This window comes from Fukomys damarensis, unplaced genomic scaffold (genome assembly GCF_012274545.1).
Source record: "Fukomys damarensis isolate Sample0158 unplaced genomic scaffold, DMR_v1.0_HiC HiC_scaffold_30, whole genome shotgun sequence".
Taxonomy (NCBI): Eukaryota; Metazoa; Chordata; class Mammalia; order Rodentia; family Bathyergidae; genus Fukomys; species Fukomys damarensis.
In genome coordinates, this window is record NW_022900942.1 from 34,027,837 (window position 1) to 34,040,398 (window position 12,562).

At 34.6% G+C, this 12,562-nt stretch overlaps 1 protein-coding gene across 2 annotated transcripts in view; it reads right to left on the minus strand.

Moving 5' to 3' along the window:
- The window catches only part of Smad4 (SMAD family member 4), a 40,293-nt gene extending 30,667 nt beyond the window's left edge, over positions 1 to 9,626 (minus strand). For both annotated transcript variants that reach the window (XR_779712.2, XM_010621740.3), the window contains exons 1-4: positions 9,247 to 9,626; positions 7,495 to 7,669; positions 7,018 to 7,047; positions 2,067 to 2,279 (exon numbers count right to left, since the gene is read on the minus strand). Coding sequence is in view for 1 of the 2 variants with exons in the window: in XM_010621740.3 (XP_010620042.1) it covers positions 2,067 to 2,279; positions 7,018 to 7,047; positions 7,495 to 7,669; positions 9,247 to 9,495 (667 nt within the window). In the remaining variant the exon portion in view is untranslated. The remainder of the gene's footprint in view (positions 1 to 2,066; positions 2,280 to 7,017; positions 7,048 to 7,494; positions 7,670 to 9,246) is intronic.
- Between the last annotated feature and the right edge of the window lie 2,936 nt (positions 9,627 to 12,562).

The window sequence follows — 12,562 nt, forward strand, 5'->3', positions numbered from 1 at the left end:
TACTTCATCTGGTCTAGGATTAAGCCCACCCATGACAACAAAACAGTCAAAATGAAGTCACATTAGTAAGCATTAACAAAAACACAAAAATTCAAGCTCCAAATAACAAAGAGGTAGATGTCTGTATGCTAGCACTAATCTACACTCAAGTGCTATCATCTATTTTTTAATGCTCCATCAGTACTCATTCTGTTTGTCAATTACATTCTCAAAATATAGACAGACTACAAAAACACAGGTAACACAAGCACCAATTGGTTAAGGATTCTAAAGTAAATCTAATGAGCCACTTGAAAATACGCTATGCACAGTGAGATTGTCACTTCTCATGAAGCAAATCAAAAAGGTATCAGAAAGTGAAGCTGTGATATGCTTGAGTTGAAAACTTAGAAAAATCAATCTCAGCCAGGTGTGGTGGCACACTCCTGTAATCCCAGCACTTGGGAGGCTGAGGCAGGAGGATTGCTGTGAGTTTGAGACCAGCCTGGGCTACACAGTGAGTTCCAGGTCAGTCTCAACTACATAGTGAGACCCTATCTCAAAAAACCAAAAAAAAAAAAAAAAAAAAGAAAAGAAAAATCAATCTCCTACTTATTCCAAAGATCAAAATATCAATGTTGAAACTGACCTGATATTAAAATAAATAGAACAATGGTTCCTCTGGTAGCAACTAACGAAGAATCAGTCCAGATCAGTAATCTACTGCTGATGTAGGCTTAAGTATAATCTTTTTATCAACCAGGTCAATTAATGCCATGCACATACCAAAACAATGCTATATAATTCATTTAAATAAAACAAAACACTACTACTCTACTTGCCAAGCAGCAAATGTTCTACTTCTGAAGACTAAAAATAAATAGCAATACAAAGAAAAATAGGTCATATTGTCTTAAGCTCCAGGAAAACCTGAACTTGGACCCCAGAATGTAACTCAGTGGTAGAGTGCACCCTAGCCATGTAAAAGCTCGGATTTCAATCCCAGCACAAAAAAAAAAAAACAAAAAAAAAAAACAAAAACCAAACAAACAAAAAACTTGAATCTAAGAGCTGTTAACCCTTCTACCATGGGAAGAACTTTTTTAAACAGACTTCTCATTTTGAAAAAGAAAAAGATTAAAAAACAAGGGAAAAATACGTGAATTTTTAAGTTAAATAGTATCAATGGGGGGAGATGTTTCGTGTAATAAACAAGTTTGTCAGTATCCCTTTTTCCTAAATGTGCACAATGGGAAACTGAGATGACTATTATAAAAACATAAAGCATTATATAAATCTCACCCAGGTAGTCTCTCCCCTTCCCCCTCTCTCCTCCCTCTTCTTCCCTCCCTCTCCCAGACTCCTTCCCTACCCACTCCTGAACATTTTTGAGGTAGCCTGGCACCTCTTTCCCACAATAAAACCTTGCCTCGGGGGAAAAAAAAAAAGCAAAATAGGAATACTGAACTAAAATAAGTACTGCAATCCTATTAACACCAATCCCTACAAACCTGATTTAAAACTATTTATTATTTAAATATTTCTCCAAAGTCTATCTGAAAAACTTAAGATGCTTCTTTCTTCTGCACATACTAGTAAAGTACAAATTAGATCATTAAGTCAATATTATAATCAAAGTCATTACTTAAGCCCAAGTAATTATACATCAATATAAGAACATTTAAATCCAACACCCATTTAATGTTTTTCTGGCTACCTCTAGAGCACTGGTAGTGAACCTACGGCACATATGCTTCAAGTGAGCTGCTGAAAGCTCTAAAAGGCATGCCATCACTGCACTAGAGGCTGGGGCATGTGACCCAGTGGTAAAGCACTTGCCTGGCAAGCAGGGGCCTCTGGTTTAAAGCCCCAGCAAAAAACACACACAAACAAACAAACAGTGGGCAGAAGGGAGCAAAGAGGAAAGGGTGGGGTGGGAGGGAAAGGGAGAGACATGTAAATTTATTTGTGAAAGGTATCACAGTACTTTAAATTTTTATTTGGAGTTTTCTACCAAGTGACTACCTATAAATATTCACTGATTAGGAAAATGCAATTTGCTGATTATATTTGAATACATAACTCACTTGTAGAAGCCACAGGAATGTTGGGAAAGTTTGTGGTGCTGGTAGCATTAGACTCAGATGGGGCCAACAGAGCTGGAGTGCTGTAAGTCTCTGTCGATGCACGATTACTTGGTGGATGCTGTATGGTTTGAATTGAATGTCCTTCAGTAGATAACGACGGCTGTCCCTCAAAGTCATGAACATATTCATCCTTCACCAACATACTTGGTGGAGCTATGCAAAAAATGAAGTATGTTTTAAAATTTTATGTTTCTATTCCTAGAAAAAAAAACTTATATGCAAGTAACATGACAACATCAAACATCAATCATATTTGAAAGTATATTACTTTATTAGCAAAAATAAAGAGGCAGTAGCATCAGATATACTTTCTCAATTTGAATGAATGAAATCTGAAGCTCGACTATACCTCAGTAGCTTCCAGAAACATTCCTAAAGAGGTATTTATCACAGTATCTTCTTAAACCTACAAGTGTTATCTAAGTTCATAAGATGAAGTGAGCAAAAACCAAACATCAGGCAAAATATTTCGCTGAAAAGACCAAATATTCAGACAAAGCTGAATTGGAATACATAGAGTTTTTTAAATTTCATACTGTGGAGATATGAGTGGGATCTGACAATTATCCATTTCTGGGATCTAGAATTATTGCTAACTTAATATATTCTTTGAAACTTAACTATACTAAATGTCCCCTACAGGTTTAGAATCAAACAGAAAAGTCCTAAAAAGATCAAACTGAAATTTCTTCTAGAAATCTAATTCAAATAAGGATGTTCGAGTGGCCTGCCTTGCAAGTGCAAGGACCCAAGTTCAATCCCCGGTACCCAAAAAAAAAAAAAAAAAAAAAAAAAAGATTTTTTAAAAAAAAAAAAAAAAACAAAAATTTTTTTAAAAAAAAAAAAAAAAAAAAAGAAAAAGGATGTTTGATAAATATATTAAAAAACTCAATAATCAGTACGTTTCACATATATGCTTGCAGTTTAATGAGCAAAGCTAAACTTTAGCTGAGAAAGCATAATATCATTGCATTAACAAGTTAGAGAATAGTTAGTCATAATGTTAGTTTTCTGCCCAGGACTTCCCCAGTTTGGGTGCTATTGTTTTAGGGTTTGCTTTTTACCTCTAGCAGAACAATCTTTTTCTCTTTCAGAACTAACACTACTCCAGAATTTTACAACCTACTGGATTTCGGTATTACAGTCCACAAAGACATTCATTCCCCTTTCCATTGGGAACCAGCATATGAGCTGGGCCACACTGCATGTCTATAATCCCAGTATGGAGAGGCTGAAGCAGGAGGATCACAAGTTCAAGCTCAGGATCAGTAACTTAGTGAGAAGCTGTCTCAAAAAATTTAAAATGGCCTGGTATGGGAGGGATGAGCGCAGGGGGGGGGGGAGGGAAGGGAGAAACAGTATCATTTTTATTTTTCCCTATGTAGATCTTTGGAGAAAAAAATCTCACACATAATTATCAATTCATTACAAGGCTGTTTTTTACTAAATTGAGTCAACTCCAAAGCAGCGAGAATAATCCACTGAGTTTCTATGCAGTCTCCTAAAATTTTTTTCATGCATCAAATTCCACTCCAAAGTTTCTCTTTAGAAAATTCTATAGAAACAAAAAGATCATCAAAAGGATGCTTAACACATCATTGTATATTGGGAAGAAACTGGTCCTAACCATTCATCATTAGCATTAATTATAAAAATAATAAAAAGAAAAGGTTGTTTCAGGCAGAAAGCATGTCTGCATCTAATCAGTTTTTTATTATACCCTTCAACAAAGTTCTGAGATTTTCTTCATTATAAATCTTGACATTTCTATTTAATTCCAGGACATTTTAGGGTTTCTGTTGCTATATAGACTGAAATCTTTTCACCATTATGCTGGTATTGCTAATATAAGGATAAAGCTACTGGGGTTTGAGACTATAACTAGACAACTCAATACTTACTGCTTCTGCCTTTCAGTTGACTCTGAAAGGGCTTAATAGGCAGTCATAACTTCTCCAAGTATCAACTGTCTCCTACTTCAAATAGCCTCAGAAATTTTCATCGCTTTAATATGTTGGCTAAATTTCCCCAAATGGAAGGTTGGAACCTCTACCATCTATGGATCTTTTCAATAAAATAATCTAAAATATGTTTCTTGGATAAAACTGATGGTATCAACAAGGATAGAAGTTTACAACATATTTTTTGCCAAGAGAAAAAAGCAAGTTACAAAATATTACTATATATTGTGACCACATGCATGCTTAAAAAAAAAAATCCTGTGAAAACTCAAGGTTTGGAAGAGTGTACACAGTATGCTTTGTGTGTAAGAAAGGAGGGAAATAATACATGTATCTTTTTCATAAAGAAACCCTGGAAGAAAACATCACAAACTAATAAAAGTGATTACCTGAGGTAGGGGGAATGGGGGCAGGGGTGGGAGTACTTCTTTTCACTGTATACCTTTTTATACTATTTTGATTTATGGACCATATATTGCCTATTCAAGAAAATAAAATTTCTTGAAATATATAGTATATATATTTTAAAGTCTAAAAAAAAAACAGACACCAAACTTAAGTATTTCTCTTATGGGCTAGCATTCAATAAATTCATTCATTTTAAAAAAATTTTTACAGGGCCAGGGATTTAGCTCAGCGGTTCGGTGGCCTGCCTTGCAAGCACAAGGACCTGAGTTCAATCCCCAGTACCAATACATACATACATACATACATACATACATAAATAAATAAATAAATGTACTTAGCACCTATGTTCCAGGTACTATTCTAACACTTGGGATATATCAATAACAAAACAAGTATGTCTGACCTCATGGAATGTAAGGCTTTTGTAATTTTCCCCTGTTCTTTAAACTTTTAACAGTAAATACATTATTGCAATTCCTCCCAGCTGTCCTAATTTTGGGGAAGTTTCTTGACCTCTCCTTATCAGTCTCTTCATCTGATGAAGTGTGGATAATCCTACCTACCATGTAGAAGCATTGTGAGAATGTTGACACCATACTCATAAATAATCTAGCTTAGTTCTTGGCACATGAGTTCTCACTAAGTGTTAGCCTTTACTATTTAAACAATTTTTAGCACAATCACACATATATAGTGACTGTAAATGTTCTATGAAAGGTAAAGAATGTATGCGGTACAGATGAAAACAAAGCTGAAGGCATAGGGCTTACCCTATGTTATCACTACTAGCAGTCAGGCCACAGCACTTATCTGATGGTATTATTGCTTTCTTACTTTTTCTTCTCTCATCAGACTACAAACTGAGTGGAGAAAACATGTCTTGTTTACCTTAGCATCACTAGAACCTAACACAGTACCAGAAAATACATGCTCATTAAATATTTGTAAAATAAATACACAGGTCAATGTGGTCATGGAAATTTTCATGAAAAAGGAGATAGGCTGGAAATGATTACTGCAATACCCCAACTCTCATAAATAAAAGAACCATTCCATTTTCTTAACTTTTAGTTACCTGGCCTTGTCCAAATCTGAAAAGATCTGTGAAAAATACCTGTTGTCTAAGGAAATAACCCATTCAAGACTGCCTTTATATAGCTACCACTAGGGGGGCCCAAAAGGCTGAATATAGCCATAGAGCTCCTAAAGACAGGTTATCAATCCCATTAATAACAAGCAAGAATTTTAGGATGGGGAGAAATGCAAGGAGCCTTCAGAATTTGGACCTCTCTCACAAATACCCCCATAAGATACTATTACTGTAGTTTCTCAATCCCTAATAACCACTGAACTAAATGCTTTATTTCTCCAAAAATAGGGATGGAGAATGAATGAACATCAGAAGAATGTTTACTTTCAAAGAAGTGACAAGATGTCAGTGTCTGTGTGGCAAAGAGGCAGGCTTCAAGCATCCTTAAAGGTACCATTCCCAGACTACCATAGCTCCCATTACCAATTTGCACTTCCCAGAAATCTGTATCATTAACAATGATGTGCCACAAGGCACTAGTCTTCCTCTATTATTGGGAAGATGGAAGAAAAATGGAAAATAAAAATATAGGTTTGCATGATATTCATAAGGTCACATGGTATTTATGATCCACCTCTGAAATTCTCCAAAGAGATGCCAAGCCACTAATTTACCTCCAGAATAGCACACCTTTCTATGGAAAGATGATTGTGCTTATCTGAAAATTAATTTGTTCTTATAGATTTAATTTCATTAACAAGTTCTAAGTAACAGCTAAAGATTTAATAGAATTCTATTTTCATGTGTTACACTAAAAAATAAAAACATACTTCAATGGTTTTCTCACTTCAAAACATTTTTTTTTCTTAAAATAAAATTAGATCAGCTGTGATCAGCATGTAGTTTAAAATAGCCTTGTTTTATTTACATGAAATATAAAACTGGAAAAATACTAATACTTTAATTTTAAAACATTCTCAACATTATCATTAATAAAAGTAAGCTAGGGGCTGGGTGTGTAGTTCAGTAATAAGAGGTTTGCCTACCGTGTACAAGGCCATTGTTCAATCCCAGACCTCCAACACACCCCCAAAAGCACAATATTCTCATTTTTCAAGGACATGTTACCACACATTGCAGGTACTTACACTCATTTAAATTGGCTCTGTAAGATTTTCTTCCAAAATAGTTTCTAATAATATTTAAAATATTAAAATGAATATTGTGGTAGTGTTTTTGATGCCTACCATATTTTTTAGAAATCTTTAATTAATAAGTGGAAATTCAAATCCAAACAGCCAATAGCCGATTCAAATAGTTTTAAATGCTGATGAATATTCCCAAAATAACCTACATTTTCAAAGTAATTTTTCTTGTTATTGTTACTTATACTTACTTCTACATAGTACTTCTATGTGAACACACACACACAAAATTAGAAAGGTCAGGATAAAAGAAAAATAAAGAATGTTACATGAAACATTTTACCTACCATTACTCTGCAGTGTTAATCCTGAGAGATCTTAATTTTTTTAAAAGAGGGGGAGAAAAAGGAACACAAATCATTACCATGAACATATCTTCCATTACATTCTAAATTACAGAATATAATTTTAAGCCAGAGATTATAAAACTTCATGAACGATTTCACTTCAGAAGTAGCATAATTTCCATCTAATATATGTAAAATCTATAATGTTTTTCATTTTATTCTTCAGAAACAATGGTGCCAAATGGACGAAATATCAATTATATGTACTTAGTTTTAGCAGTCAAAATACAAGTTTGTTCCCAAGTTCAGATTTAAATACTTATATTTAATTAAAAATGTCTGATTCTTTAACCTTACTTGAAGTCTCAGGTAATGTCCAAATATATATAAAAATATATAATTAAATTTAGAAAAATTAAAATACAACTTGGGTCTTTTCCCTTTATGTGTCTAAGGATAAATGCAAAGTCTACTTACCAATTCCAGGGGATACAACTCGTTCATAGTGATATGGATTCACACAGACACTATCACATTTTAAATCAAATGCATACTGACAATATTTAACATGCTTCAGTTCATTTTTGTGAAGATCAGGCCACCTCCACAGTCGGGCATAGATCACATGAGGAAATCCTTTCCGACCAGCCACCTGGGAAAAATAAACAGCCATTTATTAAGCACAATAGTACGTCACACATTATGCATGTTCTCAATCCTACAAAGTCAGTTTTTGTGATACTGTAAAATACTCATTTGGTTTTGTCCTCATTTCCTGGCATATAACTCCTAAAATCTTCAATCTACCAAGTCAGATACTAATGAGTTCACTGATGACTGGCAGCTTCTAGGAAGATTGGGTATTCATAGGAAAGACCAACAAGACAAGACCTCCAGGAAGGGGAACAAGGTTATACACAGCTGACAACCACTCAACAATGATTTTACCAACCATGTCTATTAAGGGAGCTTCCATAAAAACCCAAATGAACAGAGTTGGGAAATCTCCAGGAGATCTGGACAAGCGGCAGCTCCTAGGGTGTGGCACGCCTGGAGAGAGGCTTGGAAGCTTACCTTACCCTAAACATCTCTTCATTTCTATCCTTTGTGATATCTTTCATAATGAACTGGTAAACATGTTTCTGTGAGCAGCAAGAGCAAATTAATCAAACTCGGAGTGGATAGAACTGAATTTATACCTGGTATATAATAAGGTGGGGAGACAGTCTTGGAGAGTAAGCCCTCAATCTGTGAGATCCAACACTATCTCTAAGTAGACAGTATCAAAACTGAATTGAACTGAGGATGCCTACCTAGTGTCCCCTGCACAATTCTTTCCTTGGTTATGGGTATGAAGAAATGTTCACACCTTTGAGTTCACAGAAGTGATCTGTGTCACAAGCATATACTAGGAAAAACTGAGTTTTAGGGGCTTTTCCCCCTCTATTCAGAGTACCATAATCTCTATTTTATAAACAAGAAAATTAAAGCTCAAAATAACTAACTTGGCCATCATCACATATCAGAACTACAATTTGAACTTAGGTATAATTTTAAGGCCTGTACTGTACTCAGGTTTTTAAAATTCCAAAGGTATGAATTTGTTATAGAAACTATGCCTGAAATCTAGAAAAAAAATTTTTATATCTAATAACACAAGATCTCTAAGTTTCTTCAACCACAAATGTATTACACACAGTTCTACTTGACAAATGTGACCAGTGAAATATTTGGCTTCAATGAAACATTATTATCATATCTCTAAATCATAAAAGGAGCAAGTATAATCCAGTTTTTAAAACGCATATACAATACCCTCCCCCCAAAAAGGCTTCAAGGATGAAAGTGATAAAGGTTGCTCTATCAGAGTATGGGGTTTTTTATGCCTTTTATTATTTTCCAAATTTCTTCACTGAACTATTTTTCAGTCAGAATATCAAAAACTTGTAAGACAGATCTTTTGTATGTTCATCCATGTACTCCCATAATGCACATTGGTACAGAATGCACCATATCTAAAGACAGAGCCTGCATGAAATTATCCTATAGTAACTAAAGTGGAAACTTAAGAACATTTTTAATCTGCCACCACAGAACACAGAAAAAGTCTACCATAGCACTAACTTAAGGGCTAAGGATATACTCAGTGGTACAGCATGTCCCTAGCTTGCAGAGGTCCCTGAATTCAATCCCTAGTATTCAAAACAACAAACAAAACAAAACACTCACCTGAAGCCTTCCATCCAATGTTCTCTGTATGGTAACACATTTGCTAGGATGAGCTCCATTTGTAGTTATAGCTGTTATTAAAGAGTCCAATTCATCTTTTTTCTCCTTCAGCTTCTTTACTAAACTTTCAATTGCTCTTTTTGCAAATGTTTCACTTTCTCCACCCTGTCTATGGCACATCAAACTATGTACAATGCTCAAGCACGCATCATTACTTGTTGGAGTATTCGTAATAGACATATTGTCCATTTGTTCAAGTTTTTTCTTTTAGATCAAGTGTGTCTCCAATTTCCGGAGTAATTTTGATCTTTTTAAAGGCAGTAAAAAACAATAGCTAATGCTGGAAGGAAAATTGTTAGGCATCTGGTATTCAGGATAACCTAAAGAGAAAGAGGGAGAGAGAGACATATAATGAGAATACATTTCACAAAGAAGGTTCATTTATTTGTGAGAAGATAAAACTGCTACAGTGACTCAATGCGCACAGCTAAAAACTGTTGCTCAACAGTTCAAAATGACTGAATTAAAATGGTGCTATTCTTGACATTCCAGAAACATTAAAGTTAAGCCTTTTCATTAGTACAAAGGCACAATCAAGTCATCACAACTATACTAGTCATGCTAAAGCACAATCTTTACCTTAATTATTTGTCTCATCCTTTCTGTTCTCCCTGCCACTGTTAGTTCTGAGCCTTCTTAGAACATATATCAGCTTCTTGGTATTTAACCCTTACTTTCCACTAATGTGAACTCTTAAATCCTGTTTCCTCATCTCATGATAAGCCTCACACAGAGGAGCAATTTCTCCTATCTTTCAATACTTATCACACATTCAATAAATATACGTTGAAGGTACATTTTGCAGATAATCAAAGGGTTTGGAGTCAGAGATGGAGATTAGAATTTCAGCTTTTACAGTAAGTAGTTAGCTAAATGAAATTACTTAAACGCTGTATCTGGATTAAAAGAGGATAGGATATGTAGATCCCCCAAAAGAGAAAATATAAAATACACTGCACACAGTTTTCAGTAAAGTACTAAATACTAAGATATTTAAATTGTTTTTAAAAGATTATTCTAGAGCTGGGGACCTGACTGGCAAGTGTGAAGTCCTGAGTTCAATTAAAAAAAAAAAAAAAAAAAAAAAAAAATCCTAAAACATTCATTTTTCTACATTTTTATCTTATTTAAATTTATCTAAGGAAATGTAAGAAGGCAGTGATATAACTAATTATTCAGGACTCATAACTCACAAGCATACAAGAGGCAGGTAATTATACAAATAAAATGTGCCCCATGTACTGAGAAACACAAATGTATGTCCTTCTAAAGTGGGTGGCTACTACTCCCTTTCAGAAAAAGCATTTGAATATGCTAGCCCACTGCAAATACTTCAACTTAAAGACCACAACTAACGAATGATCACAGACATGTGCTATCTAACTTTAAAGTATCAGTGATTTACTTGTGGGGAAAAGGAAGAGGGAGAGGACCGAAAAGTACTACAAAAAAGAAAGAAAAACCACTGCGCATGTCAAACACACAAGTTCAACTGGAATCTGACTCCCTCCCTCAAATTTAAAATATATCTCTCTTACTATTTAGCACTTAAGTATTTGTTTCACAAATTTCAAAGTTGAAAACAGCAAAAAAATCCAAATGTTCAAAATGAAAACAGCAATTCAAATCTATAAGTACATTAAAACAGCAAAACCCTCATCATAAAAATTCCTAGCATCAGAGTTCCTGACATATACCAGAAGAGTGATTCTCTTAACAGTACTGAGGATGGAACAAAAGGCCCTGTGCATGTAGGCAAATGTTCCACCACTGAGCTCCATCTCCAGACCTGCAAATACTTTCATTAAACTCACTTTCTGTTATTAATATTCCAAAATATTTTTAATAATTTATAACAGAGTTAAGAGTGTTTGAGTACAGCTATTTCACCAGAAAATCAACTGTTATCATCTCTGAAATTTATGCGGAGGGGGTATTTCTCTATTATTTCTCTGAACACAAATAAAAATGACATTGCTTTATTAAACATAGCTTACTTGTAGTTGTAGTCCTAGACCATTAGTACCTGAAACTTAATTTATAGTTCCCTATATTAAAAACAATACCAACAGGGATGTACATATTCTCAGTAGCTTAAAACAAAGGTTTATTTATTTAAGCTATTTGTTCATCACAAATCAATTGGTAATATTCCTACATTATATAGCTCTGGATTACAGAAATGATAGTCATAGGCATGATATAAATAAAATTGTATGTTTCAATTAGTTCTAGATGCATGACTGGATCTGTTAACATCTCTCTAAATTGTCCCATGTATAAAATGGAACAGTATCTGCTGTGCTAACTTTATACACTTAGTGTTAATCAAATGCAACAGTGTATAAAAAAGTAATCTGGGAACCACAAACTAACTCAACAAACACTGTATCTATCATATGTAAAACACTACAGACACAAAGACAAGTAGGCATACAATCAGAAAGTGCTACTCAATTTTATTAGACCAACATCCCTTTTTATAACAAATGACTTAAAACATCTCCTTAGCTATCCTGAAACAAAAACCTAACTTACCCCTTTTAAAAATTTAACAGTATTCTAACTGTAAGATCAAGGGGATAAAGACTAATGTATCATAAAATGTAAATTTCAATATACAAATGACCAGCCATACTAACTAACTTAGAATGCATAATAACGAAGTCAAGAGGGTGGGGATTTAGCTCAGTGGTTCTGCCGCCTGCCTCACAAATGCAAGGAGCCAAGTGCTACCCCTCCACCCCCACCCCCCGCATACCAAAAAAGACAGAAGTCAGGGAAAGTTAGGCATGGTGGTGCACACCTATAATCTTAGTAACTGGGAGGCTGAGGCAGGAGGATCACTGCAAATTCAAGCTAGCCTCAACTATAGTGAGATCTAGTCTCAATAAAACCAAGAAGAGAAGGAAAGAAGTCAGTCAGGAGTCAGGGATGAGGCTCAGTGGTGGAGTGAGGCCCTAGATTCAATCCCCACCACCAAAAAAAAAAAAAAAAATTTAGATGCTTACACTTTTATGTAGAATTATAAATGCAAACTCAGATTTACAACTTACAAGTGTGTTGCCTTGGCAACTCCAACAACACAATGGTATGTTGGTGACATGGATTTTCTCAAATGGTGAACTCTTAATAAAGTTCCAAGCAAAACAACTTCAATTAAGAAACTGAATTAAGAGAAATTTAATTTCTAGAAAATTGAAGAAGATAAATAGGAAAGAAGGAAGAAAGAACTGGATCCTAGGCTAATTATATA